The following is a 20448-nucleotide window of genomic DNA, read 5'->3' on the forward strand; positions in this document are numbered from 1 at the left end:
TAATTCGATATTTTTAAACGCTCCCGCCTTTCCTTTTTTTTAATTTTGTGAGATATGTTATTACAGACCAGCACTATTTACTTGAATTACTCAATGATAATATAGTATGTAATTCTCTCACCATAAAATTGCTGTCAATTTAATGCTAGTCTTTGAAAAAATAAAATATAGTTCTCTCACGATTACAAAAAATAAGTATAAAATAAAACAATAAGCAATCAATTTAATGTTAATTTTTACGTTTATTTTTGCAATTTAATTCGTAAATGTCTCATGTTGAGCTTAGTTTTTTGGCTTCCTCTTCGATCCACCTGCGAAGCTCTACAACATCTGTATAGACATTGGGAAGTATGGGATTACCGCAAATTTTAGGCGCCAAAACAGCAATGCCCACAAGTGTACCATTGTAAGTCAATGGGCCACCAGAATCTTTATCGCACGCACCTTTCCAAGGGGAAGCAGCACATATTGTTGCTTTTATAAGCACTCCATCCATCCTGACGCACTCCTCGCGATTTACAATGTTCACATAGACACTTTTTAGATATTTTGCAATCGTTGCGGTCTCTGTTTTTCCCCATCCAGAGACAAGCACAGCAGCTCCGTCATTAGGAACCGAGTCTGCCAGTTGAATGGCCTTGACAGCTGGACCCATTTCGAGGGGCGAACTTAACAAAAGCAGGGCGATGTCATATTTCGTTATTTCGTTATTTATATTTATGTAATGATCATGCACGGTAATCTTGGCAACTTTAATTACCGATCCACCATTGTTAGATATACTACTGCCAACGCGCACATCATAAATCATCGGATAATCTTTGTGAACACAATGGGCGGCTGTTATAATGATGTTTTTGTTGTAAATAACGCCACCACAATAATGCGATCCTTCTTTTTTGCAGCGACACTTGCCAAGGTATTGTCTCTATTCGTGTGAACTCTCCTCCAACGATGCGATTGTTGATTGGTCCTTTTTTCAATAGAAATTCTGGGTCAACCGGCAAGTGCAATGCGCAACCTAAAGTTGCCACTAAGAGCAGGACAAATAATGTAGGGAACATTTCTAGTTGTCTTGTGAATACTGAAAACCCGCAGCATTTGAGTTTTTATAGAAAAAATTTCAAATAGTTACGAAAGTTTATCAGCTTAAAACTATGCGAGTTTTTATTAACAAATAATAATTTATTGTTGCACTCAACTGATTATTTTGCTGACGGCTTAAAAGCTTCGTAATTTCTCAGAACCTTTACATATACATATGTATATATATAAAAGGGGGATTTTGTATAATATATATTTATGTTCTCTGAGATAAATTTGTTCAATAGAAGACCAAGAAGGATTTCGGCTTTTGCAAAAGCAATCCAGTTAGGTTAATGGTTGATTATTTGATAAAGACTATGGGGTAATCAATGTGAGCATTTGCCTTTTCATCGTTTTTGCTATTATCATTCTTTTATTATTTGTTGTGTCGTATATTTCAGCTTTTACTTTAGTATTTTTCTTTAATTTCATAATTTGAATACTGGAAAAAGTTAAATAAATAAATCAACCAGTTAGGCATAGGGATTTTAAATTGTTGAAAATAATATTAATGTTAGTCAATATTAATTTAAATAATTTATTATTTTTTTATATTTTCACCTATTATGTTTACGCACTGTGCTGGTTTTTATTCCCGCTATCCATAGGGTAGAAGGATATTAAAACTTTATGGAGGCAGGAAATAAACGTACAAGGCAGAAGGAGGCATATCCGATCTTTAAAATATATATTCTTGATCAGCGTCAACAGGCGAGACGATATTAAAATGACCGTATAATCTTTGTAACTCCTGAAAATTTGGTAGTGATCAGATAAAAATTCGAACTTATTAAAGAAATACTTTTGTATGGAAAAAAACGCCTACTTTCAAGGGTATTACTATATAAATGTACCATATTTCGTATATTTTTAGTATTTTTACGGTATTTGGTATACTTTAAGAATAATGCCGCGCTGTTTCGATTTTATTGAAATATGTAACGGATATTTCACATTCGAGTGTGCTCGACTACGGTTTTTTTTACATATTTTCCCCAATGATAGAATATAATTTTCTTACGATTGCAAGAAATAAGTATAAAATAAAATAATCAATTTAATGTTCATTATTACGTTTATTATTGCAATTTAATTAACAATGTTTCAAGTTGAGCCTAGTTTTGTGGCTTCCTTTTCAATCCATTTTCGAAGCTCCACAACATTTGCATAAACACCAGGATACCCCGGTTCAGCGCATCCATAGCCATAAGAAACAATGCCCACAAGCTCACCTTCATAAACCAATGGGCCACCAGAATCACCACCACAGGAATCTTTTCCAGGGGCAGCAGCACAGATTGTTACTTGTGTAATTCTTTTGTAACCATAAGCCCTGGCGCACTCTTCGCGACTGACAATGTTCACAGAGACACTTTTCAAATGGAGCGAAGCCTCTCCAGTTTCCGTCCATCCCCATCCAGAAACTATAGCTGAAGCTCCGTCATTACGAATTGAATCTGCTAGTGGTATGGCCTTGACAGTTGGACCCATTTCAAGGGGCGAACTTAGCAAAATTAGTGCGATGTCATATTCCATTAAGTGTGGATTAAGTGTAAAACGATCATGTACGATTGTTTTGGCAACTTTAATCACCGATCCGCCATCGTTAGACGTACTACTGCCAACGCGCACATCAAAAATCTTGGGATCAAGAATATTGGCATCGTCATCGCAAACACAGTGGGCGGCTGTTATAATGATGTTTTTGCTGTAGACGACGCCACCACAGTAATGCCGTCCTAGTTTTAGCAGCAACACTTGCCAAGGTATTGCCTCTATCGGTGTGTCCTTTCCGCCAATGATTCGATTGTTTCCATTTTTCAATAGAAGTTCTGGGTCAACCGGCAAGTGCAATGCGCAACCGAAAGTTGCCACTGAGAGCAGGGCTAATAATGTAAACAACATTTCTAATTGTCTACTGAATACCAAAACCCGCATCATTTGTGTTTTTATAGGAAAGGGAACATGGCGGAAAAAATGTCATTGAATTGTTATGAAAGTTTATCAACTCAAAAATATGGGAGATTCAATTAAAAATAAATAATTTATTGACTTGATTACAACTATGTTGCAATCAACTAATTATTTTGCTGACGGCTTCGTAATTTCTGAAAAACTATGTATATACCCTAAAGGGGGATTTTATATGCAACAAAGTATTATATACATTTGTGTTCTTTAAGATAAATTTGTTCTCTAAGGCCATTTTCAACGAACCCCAAGGAGGATTCCCCAATGTTTTCCTGCTGCATTTTGCTTTTGCGAAAGGCAATTTAGTTACGTTACCGGTTGATTATTTGATACGGAAAATTACGGAGGTTAACCAGGTCATTTGCAATCATGCCGCGATAATCACCGCGTGCATTTGCATTGTTATCGTTATTATTATTATTGCTGTGGCTATGATTGTGGTCATGTTTGTGGTTGTGGTTGTCGCTATGCTAGCCGCATTTGTCCTCTTGTATTTTGTGGCCATACACTAAATTCCAACCACAGTCGAGCCGCCTAATCAGCATACGTTCTGCGAGTTAATGATGTGCGGCCCAACAATTAAACAAAGCACGAGCTTTGCCTCAAAACCACGCCCCCAAGGGGAAACTGTGACCTTTTGACAATCGCTTTGCCCTTCCCTGATTAAGTGCTTTTGATTCTCTCTCGCTCATTCTGTTGGTTCGGTTTAAATTTGACAATAATGTCATGGATTAAAGCCAACACAAAATGCAATTAAAATGGCCTAAAAGGTTGGCATCTTTATTGATTAATTGAAACGAATTAAGTGGACAGCTGTGGTTGAATTAATGTGTAAACAACAGCCAGCCAATATTCATATGTTCATCGGGTAGCTGTCAACAAAACGATAGCATTTGGCTTAATTATTTGTAAAAGAACAATCTAAAAGTGTACTTCATCCACTGTCAAGTGTAGATATATTAGCTCCTCAATAAAATGGCGTTGTGTAAATGCTGGAAAGAAAGAACATAACAAATTATGTTGAAATACTTATGACAATGTCTGCCAAATGAACATATGCTTCTTAAAGCTCTCCAGCAACAGCTCTAAAGGCTCATACAAGCTTCTTCAGCTTTACAAGAAGTTGTACATAATTACAACATTTGTAGCAAATAATTTATCCACAAAATTGTCTCTTTCAAATTTAACATTTTACATATTATTTGCACTCTAAGCTTACCTCCCACCAATGAAGACACAATCACTGCCAAAGTTGTTAATACTCGCAGCCAATTGCAGCGCTTTTTGCGTTTTATTGGCGCAGACAAATGTTTGAGATGCTCCTCTCCGAACACTGGCAACTTTGTCAGCATCATATTGCGAGTATCTGGAGGCAGGAGCATATCCAATTCTGCCTGTGGTATGCAAATGGGATTCGGTTGCAGCTCAATAGGGATACGCACTTGATTGATCTTTAATTGATCGCGCACTTGCTTAAACGTATACAAAATACTTTCAGCTGGCATAGCATTGTCATTGCACGGCGATCGTATATATAGAACTGTAAAGTGATGATCGTAGCCTCTGTCGTCATGGAAATCAAAGTAATTCAAAGAGACAGACACCTCGTTAGTATTATAGGGCTCAATGCAGCCACAATTTGGGAGAACTACATAGTTGAGTGCTGCATTTGAGCGTATCTTAAAAAGCAGTCTCTTTGCCGTGGGATTTAATATAGTGATGATTCGTTTCTGGATGCGATCGTAGGGCGCATAGAAAATCATCTTTTGTGGGCTAACACTGATGAGGCCAGCATTCAATTGATTCAAATCCATCTGTGATTTTAACTTTTATGAAAAATATATATTGTAAAATTGTAAAAGTTTTCGACACTTTGCAAAACTCTAAAAAGTACTATGACAGCATTTGAAATGGCTTTGACAACATTTCTATATGCTACTCCGAGGACAATAGCCACCAATTGAATATGTTTGTGCAGCTGCAACATTTTGCGTGAGCGGCATGAGCGTAATTTGATTGTGTGGCATCAGCATTGAGGCATTAGAAATAGGCTCAAACAATTCAAATTATATGCCAGACAGTAAGTAAAGGTTGATGCTGTTGATGGTTGCCCACAATTCTCAAATATTGACAATTTTTGGAATTTATCGAAATGCACAACAGACTCGCAATTTGATACAGGCAAATATATAGCATAGACATAAAGCATTATTATGGATATTGGTCGTCGCATCGGCTTTCGTCAATTGAAATAGCAACGGCGGACAAAACAATTTTGGGTTGCATGCAACGGCAACCTACGCACCGCATTGGAATGCAACATACATACATATGTTGTTGGCTGCAAATGAAAATGTCACATGCAAAATTGAAATGCAACTCGTGCGAATCACTTTACTAAATAATCAAGTAGGATTTCAATATGAGATGGAATAATAATTGAAGTTTTTGATGTATTTGCTAAGGAATTGAATACGAATGATATAAAGTTTATACACCTTGCAAAAAAAATCGCAGCTTTATAAGAGTGATAAAATGAATTTTTGTCATTCATTATACAATATTTTTTTATTGATTTCCAAAATGTTCGTGTTTAGCATTGAAGTGAGTGTGTTCTGTGTTTCCATCTAGCTTTCAGCCATAAGGGCATGCACTAGCTCTGCATAATCGACCAAACCCTGATCGTTGACATGATGCTCCAACAACTCGTCCAATTCGGCTTCAGTCAGACATTCACCACAGTTGGCCAGAATGTATCTTAGCCGGCTCGCTGCTATGTAACCCGTATGCTGCTCATCTAAAAGGCGTAGACCGGCAATAAAATGTTCGGCCTCTGGAGAATCGGAGTCCTCCGACTGAATGCTATTGTAGATGGACATGAACTCGTCAAAGGATATGCGCTCGATGTGCTGTTCATGCAACTGTCGGATGTGCTGACGTATGCTTGCCTCGCTGGGATTGAGGCCCAGGACACGCAGACAATCGCCCAGCTGCGAATGCGCAATTTTAGCATCTCCTCGTTGCGAGTGTTGCAGGAATTCGCGACGCATCCGGTCTCCTGAAAGTTTGTTGGCCATTTTGATGCTGGTCTGTTGCTGCTGCTGTTGTTGCCGATTCAATGATGATGGATGGATTGATTGATTGATTGACGACAGCGCGTGATTGTGTGAGTGGGTCTGTGTGTGTTCATGTCTGCAGTTGTGCGTCAAAGTGTGAGCTCATCGGATACGCATTTTTCGCACAGTTACTGGCAGTCAAAAATTGAATCCAATAATTGTTGGGCATATGTGATTTGAAAAAACAAATTTTTTTTTAATTTTGACATGTTAACAGTTAAAAGAACAGAACGACAATACACAAATGTAAACAATTGTGCCAGAAACTCGACGCAGCGCTTGCTGGAGATGTAAAAACAGATTAAAGAAAATCTAAAAGATTCTGTTAGTACTTAGTATTTAGTATTTAGTATTCAGTTTCCCTATTTTTAACTTTTTATGTAAAAATGGTTTAAACTACTTGAGCCAATCGGCTAAATGAATGCCTGGATCTGTGACACATTTTAACAGCATTTGCATCAATTTCTACTGCTGCGCTTCATTGATTCCTTGCACAGTTCATGCAATTCGCACTTAACAAAGTTAGTATGGCTCAACAGTTTTATATTTGCACGAATAGTCGGCATTGGAATTCAAGTGAGAATTTTCTTGATTGGTGAGCAAACTGAGTGCTCTGCAGTTAGGTTGTTGATTAATTCATATGGTGCAAGAGCTGGTTTTATTTTAATAACCATTTTTAATAAAAATATTTAATTAAATGATTAAAAACTTACACTTACGAACGGGAACTCACATGCCCTGTTCTTCTTGGGGAAAAAAGATTATTTGATTCAGTGAATGCAACAGTCAGTCTTCATTTATTGTAAATGAATTTCGACAGTCAGAGTGAAGATGAAAGTGGAATCAGCAGAAGCAGCAGGAGCAGCAATATCTCTCAATGCAAGAGATATTTGCATTTTAATTTAATATGATTCCCACTGCAAATAATTTGTAATAATGGAATGCGAATAATGTTGGGAGTGAAGCACACATACACTATTCATACATATTATTTATTCAATGCGGTTACTTAATTGACGTATAGCCAATAAAATGAACTTTTTATTAAAGTAACTAATTGAAAATTGCATCAGTGCTTCATCATTAAAACATTCCCTTGAGTAGAACTTTCTCTCAATATTTATTTACATGATTTATTATTTGCTTAAGATCAGAAATTTCGTAACTGGACTTTTTGGGTGTTGTAACTTTGACAATTGAAGACAACTAATGTAAATTAATAAGTCGGCCTTACATTTTAACGGTTTACATTTTTTAGTTAGTTAGTTTTTTATTGAAAATATAGTATGAAACGGATATTTCACAGTAGACTAAGGATTTTTACTTATTGTACTCAATGGTTACATAAAGTGCAAATATGCAGCCAATTTAATTCTCGTTTGTATTTTAATTTTTGCAATTTAATTCACAACTGTCTCATATTGAGCTTAGTTTTTTAGCTTCGTCTTTAATCCATTTGCGAAGTTCCACAATATTTGTGTAGACACCGGGATGCCTCGGATCGGCGCATCCAAAGCCATAAGAAACAATGCCAACAAGCTTACCCTCATAAACCAATGGTCCACCCGAATCACAAGAGCAAGAATCTTTGCCAGGGGAAGCAGCACAGATTGTTACTTGTGTAAATTGTTTGTCACCATAAGCCCTGGCGCACTCCTCGCGGTTTACAATGTTCGCATAGACACTTTTTAGATATTTTGCAATCGTTTCGGTGTCTGTTCGCCCCCAGCCAGAGACAAGCACAACAGCTCCGTCATTAGGAACTGATTCTGCCAGTGGAATGGCCTTGACAGCTGGACCCATTTCGAGGGGCGAACTTAACAAAAGCAGGGCGATGTCATACTCCACTGTTGACCTACTTGTATAACTGTCATGCACGGTTATCTTCTCAACTTTAATTACCGATCCACCATTGTTAGATGTACTACTTCCAACGCGCACATCAAAAATCCTTGGATTTTTTTTGTCAACACAATGGGCGGCTGTTATAATGATGTTTTTGCTGTAGATGACGCCACCACAGACATGCGATCCATTGTTTTGCAGCGACACTTGCCAAGGTATTTTCTCTATCGGAGTGTTCTTTCCTCCATAGATGCGTTTTATTGGACCATTTTTTAATAGAAATTCAGGTCCAATCGGCAAGTGCAATGCGCAACCTAAAGTTGCCACTGAGAGTAGGACTAACAATGTGGAAAACATTTCTGGTTATCTTATGAATACAAGAAACTCGAAACATTTGAGTTTTTATAGGAAAGAAACATTGCGAAAAAATGCCATTAAACTGTTTCGTAAGCTTATCAGTTCAAAAATATGCGAGTTTTCATTAAAAAAAAATAGTTGCATGATTTGATTACAACTGTGTTGTACTTAAGTAATTATTTTGCTGGCGACTTGAAAGTTCCGTAATATTTAACTAGTTTCGTAATACTAACAAACGGTTTTAGATGCAACAAAGTAACGCATCAATTTTATGTTTATACCCGCTACCCATAGGGTAGAAGGGTATTATAACTTTGTGCCGGCAGGAAATGTATGTAACAGGTAGAAGGAGGCATCTCCGACCCTATAAAGTATATATATTCTTGATCAGCGTCAACAGCCGAGACGATCTAGCCATGTCCGTCTGTCCGTCCGTCCGTCTGTCCGTCTGTCCGTATGAACACCTAGATCTCAGAGACTATAAGAGATAGAGCTATAATTTTTTTTCGACAGCATTTGTTATGTTTGCACGCAGATCAAGTTTGTTTCAAATTTTTGCCACGCCCACTTCCGCCCCTGCAAATCAAAAAAATCGAATAACAAGCGTAATTTTAAAGCTAGAGTTACGAATTTTGGTATATACAGTAATAACTATAATAGTTATGATCCCTGAAGATTTGGTTGCGATCAGAAAAAAATTGTGGAAGCTATTTAAGAAATACTTTTGTATGGGCAAAAACGCCTACTTACTAGGGGTCTGAGTTGCTTTGGCTGACAATCTGGTATATTGTGCCGTCTATGGTATATTTTGAATGCGGTACTATATCGATATACCATATATACCATTTGGTATATTTTTAGTATTTTTGCGGTATATTTGGTATATTTTGAGAATAATACCGCAAAATATATTGCTTTTATTTAAAATGGATAGCGGGTATCTCACAGTCGAGCACACACGACTGTAGCTTTCTTACTTGTTTTTAGATAAAATTGTTCTCTAAGTGAAAGAAAATGTCGAATAGGAAGATTTTCCAATGCTTATTATACTTTAACTGCAACATTCTGCTGTTGAAAAAGGCAATTTAGTTACGTTAATGGTTGAATATATAATACGAAATATGCGATAATTAATGTGTGCATTTGCATTGCTTTTACTGTTATCATTGCTTTTTTATTGTTTTGCATATTTGAACTTTAACTGTTGGATATTTAAACCCGCTACCCATAATATTATAATATATTATTATAACTTTGTGGCTGTAGGAAGTGCATCTCCAACCCCATAAAGTATATATACTCATGATCAGCGTAAGCAGCCTAGTTGATATTGCCTTGCACTGCACCGTTTTGCTCTTATTCAAAAGTGGTAACGGGTATCTCAAAGTCAAGCACACTCAATTGAAGCTTTCTTGTTTTTTGGGTTTTCGTGCTCTACTGCAGCTTTCTTACTTATATAATTCTCTCACGATTGCTGAAAATAAATAAAAAATAATATGCAGTCAATTTAATGTTCATCATCATGTTTATTTTTGCAATTGAATTTAAAAATATCTCAGGCTGAGCTTAGTACTTTGGCCTCCTCCTCGATCCATTTTCGAAGCTCCACTACATCTGTATAGATAACGGGTTTACCGGGTGTACCGCACATTCCAGGCCCAAAAGCAACAATGCCCACAAGTTTACCATTGTAAGTCAATGGTCCTCCAGAATCTCCATTGCACGCACCTTTCCAAGGGGAAGCAGCACAGATTGTTGCTTTTATAATTTCTGTATTGTAAGCTCTAGCGCACTCCTCGCGATTTACAATGTTCACGTAGACACTTTTCAGATGGAGCGGAGACTCTTCAGTTTCCGTATATCCCCATCCAGATACAAGCACAGCAGCTCCGTCATGAGGAACTGACTCTGCTAGTGGAATGGCCTTGACAGTTGGACCCATTTCGAGGGGCGAACTTAACAAAAGCAGGGCGATATCATATTCCGTTTTTTCGTTATTTATATTTACATAACGATCATGCACGGTAATCTTGGCAACTTTAATTACCGATCCACCATTTTTAGATGTACTACTGCCAACGCGCACAAAAATCCTTGGATTTTTTTTGTAAACACAGTGGGCGGCTGTTATTATGATGTTTTTGCTGTAAATAACACCACCACAAGCATGCGATCCTAGTCTTTGCAGCGACACTTGCCAAGGTATTGTCTCTATCGGTGTGTCCTCTCCTCCAACGATGCGATTGTTTATTGGTCCTTTTTTCAATAGAAATTCTGGGTCAACCGGCAAGTGCAATGCGCAACCTAAAGTTGCCACTGAGAGCAGAACTAACAATGTAGAGAACATTTCCAATTGTCTTGTGAATACCAAAACCCGCAGCATTTGAGTTTTTATACGAAAGGAACATTGCGGAAAAATTGCAATAAATTGTTATGAAAGTTTATCAGCTCAAAAATATGGGAGATTCAATTAAAAATAATAATTTATTGATGTGATTACAACTATGTTGCACTCAACTAATTATTTCGCTGACGGCCTAAAAGCTTCGTAATTTATCAGAACATATGGTTGGTATATACCCTAAAAGGGGATTTTCTGCAACAAAGTAACGTATAAATTTGTGTTCTTTAAGATAAATTTGTTCTCTTTGGAAGATTTCCCAATGTGTATTATGCTTTTGCTGCTGCATTCTGCTTTGAGAAAAACAATTGCATTACATTATTGGTTGATTATTTGATAAGGAATACGCGCTAATTAATGTGAGCATTTCCATTTTTATCGTTTTTACTATTATCATTCTTACATCAATTATTGTCCTGCATATTTGAACTTTAATTTTAAGACTTTTCTTTAATTTCATAATTTGAATACATAGTGGAAAAAAGTTAAATACATAAATCAACGAGTTAGTCACAGGTATTTTGGATAGTTGCAAACAATATTAAAATTACTCAAAATAAATTTACATTATTAATTCTTTTTTTATATGTTAACATTTGTCAGTTATTCTCGCTACCCATTGGGTACGAGTGTATTATAACTTTGTGCCGATAGAAAATGTACATATGTATGTAACAGTCAGAAGGAGGCAATTCCGACCTTATATTTATATTTATATTCTTGATCAGCGTCAACAGCCAAGACAATATAGCCATCCGTCTAGATACCAGAGACTATAAGAGTTAGATATACAATACATACATATATATATATGTAAGATTGATGTAAAATTGTTATATGATTATTAATACTTTTATTTAATATAAGTACGCGGGTGGGGTCAGATTAAATGTTTCGAATTGTATCAACTTAAATATTAGACGACCGTTCTGCTTGCGACTTTCTCCTTTCGCGTTCTTCTTCGACTGTGTTCTCCTCTTCGTCCTGTGTGACCGTCTTTTGCGTAGCCTTTAATACAACACCTTGCTGCTGCGGTCTGGCAACACGTCTACATACTACTTTACATATATATTTTTTTTATGATAGCACTTGTTATGTTTACACGAAGTTCAAGTTTGCTTCAAACTTTATCAATACCCCATGCTCCCGTAAATTAACAAAACTCGAATAACAAACGTAATTTTAAAGCCAGAGAAATTGTGTATTATTGTATTGGAGTGTACTCGACTGCGGCTTTCCTACTTATTTCCCCTAATGATAGAATATAGTTATCTCAGAATTACAAGAAATAAGTATAAAATAAAATAAGATGCAATCAATATCATGTTCATTTGTAAGTTTATTTTGGCAATTTAATTCATAAATATCTCAGGTTCAGCTTAGTTTTTTGGCCTCCTCTTCGATCCATTTTTGAAGCTCCACGACATTTGTATAGACACCAGGATGACTGGGATCACCGCAATTACTAGGCCCAAAAGAAACAATGCCCACAAGTTTACCATTGAAGGTCAATGGTCCACCAGAATCTCCCCCGCACGCACCTTTCCAAGGGGAAGCAGCACATATTGTTGCTTTCGTAAGCAACAGATATTTTGCAACCTTTTCGGTCTCTGTTCGTCCCCATCCAGAGACAAGCACTGCAGCACCGTCATGAGGAACTGACTCTGCTAGTGGAATGGCCTTGACAGCTGGACCCATTTCGAGAGGCGAACTTAACAAAAGCAGGGCGATGTCATATTCTGCTTTTTTGTTATTTATATTTATGTAATGATCATGCACGGAAATCTTGGCAACTTTAATTACCGATCCACCATTGTTAGATGTACTACTGCCAACGCGCACATCATAAATCATCGGATAATCTTTGAGAACACAGTGGGCGGCTGTTATAATGATGTTTTTGCTGTAAATAACGCCACCACAATAATGCGATCCTTGTCTTTGCAGCGAAACTTGCAAGGTATTGTCTCTATCGGTGTGTCCTCTCCTCCAACGATGCGATTGTTTTTTAGTCCTTTTTTCAATAGAAATTCAGGTCCAATCGGCAAGTGCAATGTGCAACCTAAAGTTGCCATTGAGAGCAGGACTAATAATGTAGGGAACATATCTAGTTGTCTTGTGAATGCTGAAAACCCACAGCATTTGAGTTTTTATAGGAAAAATTTCAAATTGTTACGATAGTTTATCAGCTTAAAAATATGCGAGTTGTAAAAACAAATAATAATTTATTGTTGCACTCAACTAATTATTTTGCTGACGGCTTATAAGCTTCGTAATTTCTTAGAACCTTTGTATATACCCTAAAAGGGGTTTTATATGCAATAAAGTATCATATACATTTGTGTTCTCTGAGATAAATTTGTTCAATCGAAGACCAAGAAGGATTTCCGCTTTTGCGAAAGCAATCCAGTTACGTTAATGGTTGATTATTTGATAAGAAATACGCGCTAATAAATGTTTTAGCATTTTTTTTACTATTATCATCCTTGTATCATATATTGTGTCGCATATTTCAACTCCTACTTTTAGATATTTCTTTAATTTTTATACCCGCTACCCATAGGGTAGAAGGGTATTATAAATTTGTGCCGGCAGGAAATGTATGTAACAGGTAGAACGAGGAATCTCCGACCCTATAAAGTATATATATTCTTGATCAACGTCAACAGCCGAGACGATCTAGCCATGTCCGTCTGTCCGTCTGTGTGTCTGTCTGTCTGTCCGTGTGAAACACTGGATCTCAGAGACTATAAAAGATAGAGCTATAATTTTTTCGACAGCATTTGTTATCTTTGCACGCAGATCAAGTTTGTTAAAAAAATTTGCCACGCCCACTTCCGCCCCCGCAAACAAAAAAAATCGAATAGCAAGCGTAATTTTAAAGCTAGAGTTCTGAATTTTGGTATATACAACAATTACTATAGTAGTTATGATTCCTGATTCTTTGCGATCAGATAAAAATTGTTTAAGTTATTAAAGAAATAGTTTTGTATGGACAAAAACGCCCACTTACTAGGGGTCTGAGTTGCTTTGGGTGACAGTCTGGCATATTGTGCCGTCTATGGTATATTTTGAATGAGGTACTACACCGATATACCAAATATACCATTTGGTATATTTTTAGTATTTTTGCAGTATATTCGGTATATTTTGAGAAAGATACCGCAAAATGTATTTCTTTTATTCAAAATGGGTAGCGGGTATCTCACAGTCGAGTACACTCGACTGTAGCTTTCTTACTTGTTTTATAATTTGAATAGTGGAAAAAAGTTAAATAAATAAATCAACGAGTTAGTCACAGGTATTTTGGATAATTGAAAACAATATTAATGTTAGTCAATATTAATTTATATAATTTATTCTTTTTTTATATTTTCACCAATAATGTTTACGCAGCACTGTGCTGGTTTTTATTCCCGCTATCCATAGGGTAGAAGGATATTGAAACTTTATCGAGGCAGGAGGAAGCATCTCCGATCTTTTAAATATATTTATATTCTTTATCAGCGTCAACAGGCGGGACGTTATACCAATGACCGTATAATCTTTGTAATTCCTGAAAAACTGGTTGCGATCAGATAAAAATTGTCGAAGTTATTAAAGAAATACTTTTGTATGTACTTACTAAGGGTATTACTATATAAATGTACCATATTTCGTGTATTTTTAGTATTTTTACGGTATTTGGTATACTTTAAGAATAATATGACGCTGTTTTGAATTTTATTCAAATATGTAACGGATATTCCACATTCGAGTGTGTTCGACTGCGGCTTTTTTACTTATTTTCCCCAATGAGAGACTATAGTTTTCTAACGATTACAAGAAATACGTTTAAAATAAAATAATATGCAATCAATTTAATGTTGATTATTACGTTTATTTTTGCAATTTAATTCACAAATGTCTTAGATTGAGCTTAGGTTCTTGGCTTCCTCTTCAATCCATTTCCGAAGCTCAACAACATTTGTATATACACCGGGAATATTGGGTGGACAACCCCTTTTTCCATAAGAAACAATACCTACAAGCTTATCATTATAAATCAATGGGCCACCAGAATCACCATGACAGGAACCAGGGGAAGAAGCACAGACTGTTACTTTTGTAATTTTTCTTTCACCATGCAGCCTGGCGCACTTCTCGCGACTTAAAATGTTCACGTTGCCACTTTGCAGATAGAGAGGATTTGTTTCCGTTGCCGTCCATCCCCATCCAGAGACTATAGCTGAAGCTCCGTCATCAGGAACTGATTCTGCCAGTGGAATGGCCTTGACAGTTGGACCCATTTCAAGGGGCGAACTTAGCAAAATTAGTGCGATGTCATATTCAATTATTGGATCAAGTGTAAAACGATCATGCACGATTGTCTTGGCAACTTTAATCACCGATCCACCATTGTTATACATACTACTGCCAACGCGCACATCAAAAATCTTGGGATCAAGAATCATGGCATTGTCATCGCAAACACAGTGGGCGGCTGTTATAATGATGTTTTTGCTGTAAATGCCGTCCTAGTTTATGCAGCGAAACTTGCCAAGGGATTGTCTCTATCGGTGTGTCCACTCCTCCAATAACGCGATTGTTTATTGGTCCTTTTTTTAATAGAAATTCTGGGTTAACCGGCAAGTGCAATGCCCAACCGAAAGTTGCCACTGAGAGCAGGACTAATAATGTAGGAAACATTTCTAATTGTCTTGTGAATACCAAAACACGCAGCATTTGAGTTTTTATAGGAAAGGAACGTGGCGGAAAAATGTCTTTAAATTGTTATGAAAGTTTATCAGCTCAAAAATATGGGACATTCAATTAAAAATAATAATTTATTGATATGATGACAACTATGTTGCACTCAACTAATTATTTTGCTGACGGCTTAAAAGCTTTGTAATTTCTCAGAACCCTAAAAGGAGGTTTTATTTGCAACAAAGTAATGCATAAATTTTTTGTTCTTTCAAATAAATTTGCTCTCTTAGGCTAGCATGGTGTTTAAAAGAAGTGTAAGGAGAATTCTCCAATATTGATGATGTTTTTTCCTCTACATTCCGCTATTTCGAAAGGCAATTTAATTGCGTTATTAATTTATTATTCGCAGTCGAGCATATTTCAGCTTTTACTTTTAGATTTTATTGTTAATTTTATAATTTGTCTAGTTGAACAAAATAAATTACATTAAATAGATCAAAGAGTTAGTCACAGGGATTTTGGAGGACAACTATAAAGTAGTGCTCAAGTGGCACGAGTATGATCTCAAAATATGTGGTACGGATTCGCATCGATGTGAACTCGTTGGTGGCATCCAGATCGAGGATCACCTGACGAGCCTTCTCCGTTAGCAATTGCATGTGGGCTGCATAATGCACTGACATTGTGTTATCCAAGGTTGATTTGATGGCAATGCCATCGTAATCCACAACAACGATGCCAACAATGTTCTTCATGGTACTAAAGCGCTTCAGCATCTCCTCAACTTCGGCGGACATTGTGAAAGTATTTTGTAAAAAGCGTCACAGGATTGTTCTATAAATAAGTGATTATTAGTCTATTTATCGAATGTGTTTTTAGTTTAAGTGACTGAATAAATTTGAATGCCCCAAGTAGTGACAATTTAAAAACGTAAAATTCAAAGCACTTGATTTTTTATACAAAAGTTATGTGTACTCGGTTTTAGCTATTTAAACATCAAAGGAAAAATAATATTCAGTTAATAAATGCATTAATAATTTGTAGTTTTTCCATCAACAATACAATAGTATTCCATGACATTACTTAATATATGCTTCATTTATTCGATAGCTATACGCTATTTTGTTTGCCATGTCTATTGTGCACATTTCAATGCAAGTTTCATGCATTGTTGTCGGTAAATAAGCATAAAGTTTATATCAAAAGCCGGATGAACATTTGGATGCTTGGCTGCTGCAGTAAGCTGGAAAACTGTGAAAAGTTTCCCTTTTGTGTCTGTGTGTGACCAAAAACTACGGAAAATTAATTGAATGTTGTTGACTCTTGTTACACAGCTGGCAAACGAGTTGTCCTCGAGTCCAGAAGTCGACTAACGAAAGTCCAGTCCAGTCCGGACTCCGGAGTCTCCGGTTTTCAGTCCTTTGGCATTCGAATTGCAGATGAACTGCCTTTTGCATCAAGTTTTATGCGGAAATTATGGCACTCTTCCGGTCAGAGTCGGCCAACAACTCCCTCCAACTTCTTGTCGGCGCCTCTGTAGTCAGGGGTGTAAAATTGTGCACTTTTCAAAATTAATTAAAAGTCATAAAACTCATAATGAAATTACCCAGCAGTCAGACAGATACACAGACAAAAGCCACTTGCGAGCTGGACAGTCTGACGAAGACAGAGATGGAGACAGTGACGTGGCAAGTGCCACAGGCATTCTGATGTTCAACACATGGTGTTGCAGCAGGAAGTCAGGATGTCAGCTTGAAGGTAAAGATTTTCAGGCGAAAATGTGCAAATTACCAGTTAAGTGAAAGGAAATGCATGTTATAATTAAAGTGAGGGAATGGAAATTCATATTATAATTAAATCAATGTCCAGACTGAAAACCTCAAATGTAATTTGTTATTCAATACCAGAGAATTGTTGCGGAAAATACTATGAGTTATTATCATTTGTATATTTTTGTTGAGCAAATATAGAAACTGTGATAAATGTTGTATGTTAAAAGCAAAAGTGTCAGCAAAATGTTGCACAAGTCGCGCAAGCTTTATGCAACGGATGTGCAACAGGATGTGTATCTGCTTGCAACCGAAAATATTTACAAATATCCATGTTGTTTCTCCTGATGTTGGCAATTTATGGCAATGCGCAAACATTTGCATTTATTTGTGTGTGTCGCAACAACAAATTGTTTGCAGATTTACAGATTTTTTTGTTTCCATTATTATTAAAATTTCATTTTTGTTTTGTTGCTGTATCTAATTTTAAATTTATTGTTTGTATAAATTAACCTGTAGCCCACATTCTTCCAAATATTTGCTCTCTGATAACCTTTAGCTTAGTTATTTATTATTGCCTCTTTACTTTCCTATATTATTTTTGTTTTTTATAGTTATGTGCTTTTACTTACCCATAAAATGATTTAACATATCGTTGATTCGGCTAATTTACATACGTTATTAAATTCTTTCAATTTGACAGCGTATTAAATTAATTATCAATGTATTCTTTTTGTACTATGCATTTTGACTTTTGATTAATTGCAGTAAAATTGATTTTTTACGCTTATTTTATTGTTCGATAGTCAGGAAATCAATAAAAAGGTTTGTGTAAATACAAGTAATTAAATGTCATTATTAATATGACATGAAATAGGGTATTTAATAGCTGCTGTGCGCTTTCTGTTGGTTTTATTGTTTAATGTGCATTAATCAATAACGAATTTAATAACGGGCCATATTTGCGCACAACTGCAAATATTTTATGAATGTTAAATTCGTCGCAAGGTGTTAATGAAATGAGCTTTCGATTGCCAGGGTACCGCAGAAAGATACTCAAAGGATATATATTGTGCATATATGGCATCTGGGAAATCAACTGCAAACAGAATTGCAATCCTAACCGAAATGCAAATGAGTTGTATACCCATTAAATGTTAATGCAAAACTGGTTTACACTTTGCCATTAATTGCAAAATATTCTCTCATCTGCAAGCAGACGTACACACATTGCCAATTAGGAGCAGAGCAGCAGGAGTATCATCTTGGGTAAGGGGTTTTAACCTGGGTTGGGGGAATACTCGTAATTTAATTTAGTATAAATTAAAATTATGATTATGATTGAGCGAATGCCTGGGCGGCACACGTGCGTGCTCAGCTTTTAATTGAATTTTAATTAAATTTTGAACATGCCGTTTGGGCTCGACTTAACACACACGCAATACTAACAACACCAACACCAAGTGCCTTCCTTTGCTTAGCGAGGATAATAACATATAGCCGGCTCACGAATGACGCACAAATCTGTTCAAATCTCTTCGTCTCTCTCCTTTTTGGTATCATCTCTCTGCAATTGGAATTTCAAGATACAGATACACGATACTTACACTCCACATCGGTGCAGAGATTTTTCATTTGCCGCTCGCTTGAGTCGCTTCAGTTTCAAAGTCATAAGCCAAATGCCCGAGGATACAATTTTAAATTAAATATTATAGCGTTGGCTTTATGCAAACACCCCGCAAGGCCTGATAAATGTCCTCCACACACACACAAGCAATTACATTCCCTCGGTATGTGTGTGTATGTGTCTACCACATGACACCTTTCGGCTGTTTTGTCGCCATTCCATCCCCACTTGATTTGGCTTCCGTTCAATTTCAATTCAATTCCGACAAGAATTTCATATATTATATTTTAGATGCTAAGCAATTATTATGTCCTCTTCACCTGAATTGCTGTCCTTTTTCATTTCTCTGGCTGCATTTCCGATTGATTGACAAATAAATATCGCAAATATAAATAAATAGCGTCCACTTATAGCGAAGCACTCGAAAATGCAAGTTGATTTTAAATTCAACTCAACAGAGCAACAGAAATGTTGACAGCACAACAAGCAGCAAAACATAAAAGCGAAAACCTCGAAAGGATTGTCGCAAAATATGATACGACTGCCGGATACTCAGTTTGATTAGCGACTATGCGATCATTTTCTTAAATTGTGGATGAGGCATACCCCATATCAGGGGGTGGCGTACAGGGTATAAAGAACCTTGGCATCACCTTTTTCAATCAACTAAAGAGCAGCTACCCGTGTCCGCCCTCAACTTCAACTCTGTCCCACTTCACTCAATAAGCTGGCATTTTATTTGCATTTTTTTCGTCACTTGCTGTCTGCCTGGCTGCTTGCCCAATTCCCAGCAGTTTGCACAGCTTCTCTCCCTCTCCCCCTCCATCGCTCTCTCTGTCTCTTTCTCTCTCTCTTTCGTCAACAGTGTCGAAAACTCGGGCCAAGTTTTTTACACGACAACGTCGGCAAATTCATCATCGTTTCAGCACGCGTCTGTCAAGCGCGCTAAGGATACAATAAATGTCTTTCGTGGTCGCTACGCGCTCAATGTCCTGGCCAGGATTCGCTCGTCTCCCCTCCTCTGACTCACCATCTGCCTGTCTGTCTGCATGACTGCGGTTGAGGCACCCGCTGAGTGAAATACTCTGTCGGATTAATATGCAACAACGTTTTGCAATTTTTTTGTCGTCACTTTTCTTCTTTTTTTTCTTTCCTTTGGGTTTATTCATTTGCCTTTGGGCTCCTCCAGTTTGGCTTTCCTACGAACAGCTCCTCTCACTGCTTCTTACCACAATCGTGAGCTCTCTGGCTCAGGTGCACTTTGCGATAACAAATTAAACAACTTTATGCAAGCGAAACACAAAAAACACTACAAAATATAAAATAAATGCGTTGAATTTCTGTTTGGCGCACAAACAGAAGTGAAGGCATACTGTGAAGCAGCTTTGTAGACTTTTATGTACTTAAATAAAGTCGTTGACTCCTTTTTTGATACTACTTACTTTCAATTTATGCCCAACAACGAAGTCAGAAAAGAACATATTGGTAGATCCCTTACTTTCCTTAAGCACATATGTATAAGCTGTTTGGTATGAGCAAAGCTGAAAGCTACGAGAGCTTGTTGACGGTTCATAGCTGACAGATATG

At 36.8% G+C, this 20448-nt stretch overlaps 7 protein-coding genes across 8 annotated transcripts; all 7 read right to left on the reverse strand.

Moving 5' to 3' along the window:
* Positions 1 to 222: 222 nt before the first annotated feature.
* LOC117566167 (trypsin iota-like) lies at positions 223 to 15482 on the reverse strand. Of its 2 annotated transcripts, none has more exons than XM_052003319.1 (2): positions 15423 to 15482; positions 223 to 1021 (listed from the first exon to the last, which is right to left on the reverse strand). In XM_052003319.1, exon 2 carries the CDS (start codon positions 809 to 811, stop codon positions 272 to 274), a length of 540 nt encoding a protein of 179 aa, XP_051859279.1. In that variant the 5' UTR covers positions 812 to 1021; positions 15423 to 15482; the 3' UTR covers positions 223 to 271. The 2 variants fall into 2 exon arrangements, with proteins under 2 accessions (XP_051859279.1, XP_051859280.1); XM_052003320.1 differs by lacking the exon at positions 15423 to 15482 and adding an exon at positions 2949 to 3002.
* LOC127565203 (trypsin beta-like) lies at positions 2191 to 2991 on the reverse strand. The gene has a single exon (XM_052002716.1). It carries the CDS (start codon positions 2989 to 2991, stop codon positions 2191 to 2193), a length of 801 nt encoding a protein of 266 aa, XP_051858676.1.
* On the reverse strand, positions 3802 to 4959 carry LOC117566171 (vesicle-associated membrane protein-associated protein A). The gene is made up of 2 exons (XM_034245674.2): positions 4277 to 4959; positions 3802 to 4049 (listed from the first exon to the last, which is right to left on the reverse strand). The coding sequence occupies exons 1-2, from the start codon at positions 4869 to 4871 to the stop codon at positions 3979 to 3981; spliced, it is 666 nt and encodes a 221-aa protein (XP_034101565.2). The 5' UTR covers positions 4872 to 4959; the 3' UTR covers positions 3802 to 3978.
* Positions 5576 to 6424, reverse strand: LOC117566176 (myosin-2 essential light chain). The gene has a single exon (XM_034245681.2). The coding sequence runs from the start codon at positions 6132 to 6134 to the stop codon at positions 5685 to 5687; it is 450 nt and encodes a 149-aa protein (XP_034101572.1). The 5' UTR covers positions 6135 to 6424; the 3' UTR covers positions 5576 to 5684.
* LOC117566168 (trypsin iota-like) lies at positions 7472 to 8375 on the reverse strand. The gene has a single exon (XM_034245670.2). It carries the CDS (start codon positions 8373 to 8375, stop codon positions 7590 to 7592), a length of 786 nt encoding a protein of 261 aa, XP_034101561.2. The 3' UTR covers positions 7472 to 7589.
* LOC127565322 (trypsin alpha-like) lies at positions 9882 to 10753 on the reverse strand. Its single transcript, XM_052003314.1, has one exon. The coding sequence runs from the start codon at positions 10720 to 10722 to the stop codon at positions 9931 to 9933; it is 792 nt and encodes a 263-aa protein (XP_051859274.1). The 5' UTR covers positions 10723 to 10753; the 3' UTR covers positions 9882 to 9930.
* Positions 15483 to 15878: 396 nt separating the features above from the next.
* On the reverse strand, positions 15879 to 16385 carry LOC117566178 (dynein light chain roadblock-type 1). Its single transcript, XM_034245684.2, has one exon. The coding sequence runs from the start codon at positions 16260 to 16262 to the stop codon at positions 15969 to 15971; it is 294 nt and encodes a 97-aa protein (XP_034101575.2). The 5' UTR covers positions 16263 to 16385; the 3' UTR covers positions 15879 to 15968.
* Positions 16386 to 20448: the final 4063 nt, after the last annotated feature.

This window comes from Drosophila albomicans, chromosome 2L (assembly GCF_009650485.2).
Source record: "Drosophila albomicans strain 15112-1751.03 chromosome 2L, ASM965048v2, whole genome shotgun sequence".
In the NCBI taxonomy this organism is placed as follows: Eukaryota; Metazoa; Arthropoda; class Insecta; order Diptera; family Drosophilidae; genus Drosophila; species Drosophila albomicans.

What these genes read in the sequence shown, in the direction of transcription:
- LOC117566167 (XM_052003319.1), bottom strand. Translation starts at nt 811, where the DNA reads ATGATTTATGATGTGCGCGTTGGCAGTAGTATATCTAACAATGGTGGA.
- LOC127565203 (XM_052002716.1), bottom strand. Translation starts at nt 2,991, where the DNA reads ATGTTGTTTACATTATTAGCCCTGCTCTCAGTGGCAACTTTCGGTTGC.
- LOC117566171 (XM_034245674.2), bottom strand. Translation starts at nt 4,871, where the DNA reads ATGGATTTGAATCAATTGAATGCTGGCCTCATCAGTGTTAGCCCACAA. An exon ending in TGTGTCTTCATTGGTGGGAG is followed by an intron (nt 4,050 to 4,276) that starts GTAAGCTTAGAG and finishes CTTTCTTTCCAG; the next exon opens with CATTTACACAACGCCATTTT.
- LOC117566176 (XM_034245681.2), bottom strand. Translation starts at nt 6,134, where the DNA reads ATGGCCAACAAACTTTCAGGAGACCGGATGCGTCGCGAATTCCTGCAA.
- LOC117566168 (XM_034245670.2), bottom strand. Translation starts at nt 8,375, where the DNA reads ATGTTTTCCACATTGTTAGTCCTACTCTCAGTGGCAACTTTAGGTTGC.
- LOC127565322 (XM_052003314.1), bottom strand. Translation starts at nt 10,722, where the DNA reads ATGTTCTCTACATTGTTAGTTCTGCTCTCAGTGGCAACTTTAGGTTGC.
- LOC117566178 (XM_034245684.2), bottom strand. Translation starts at nt 16,262, where the DNA reads ATGTCCGCCGAAGTTGAGGAGATGCTGAAGCGCTTTAGTACCATGAAG.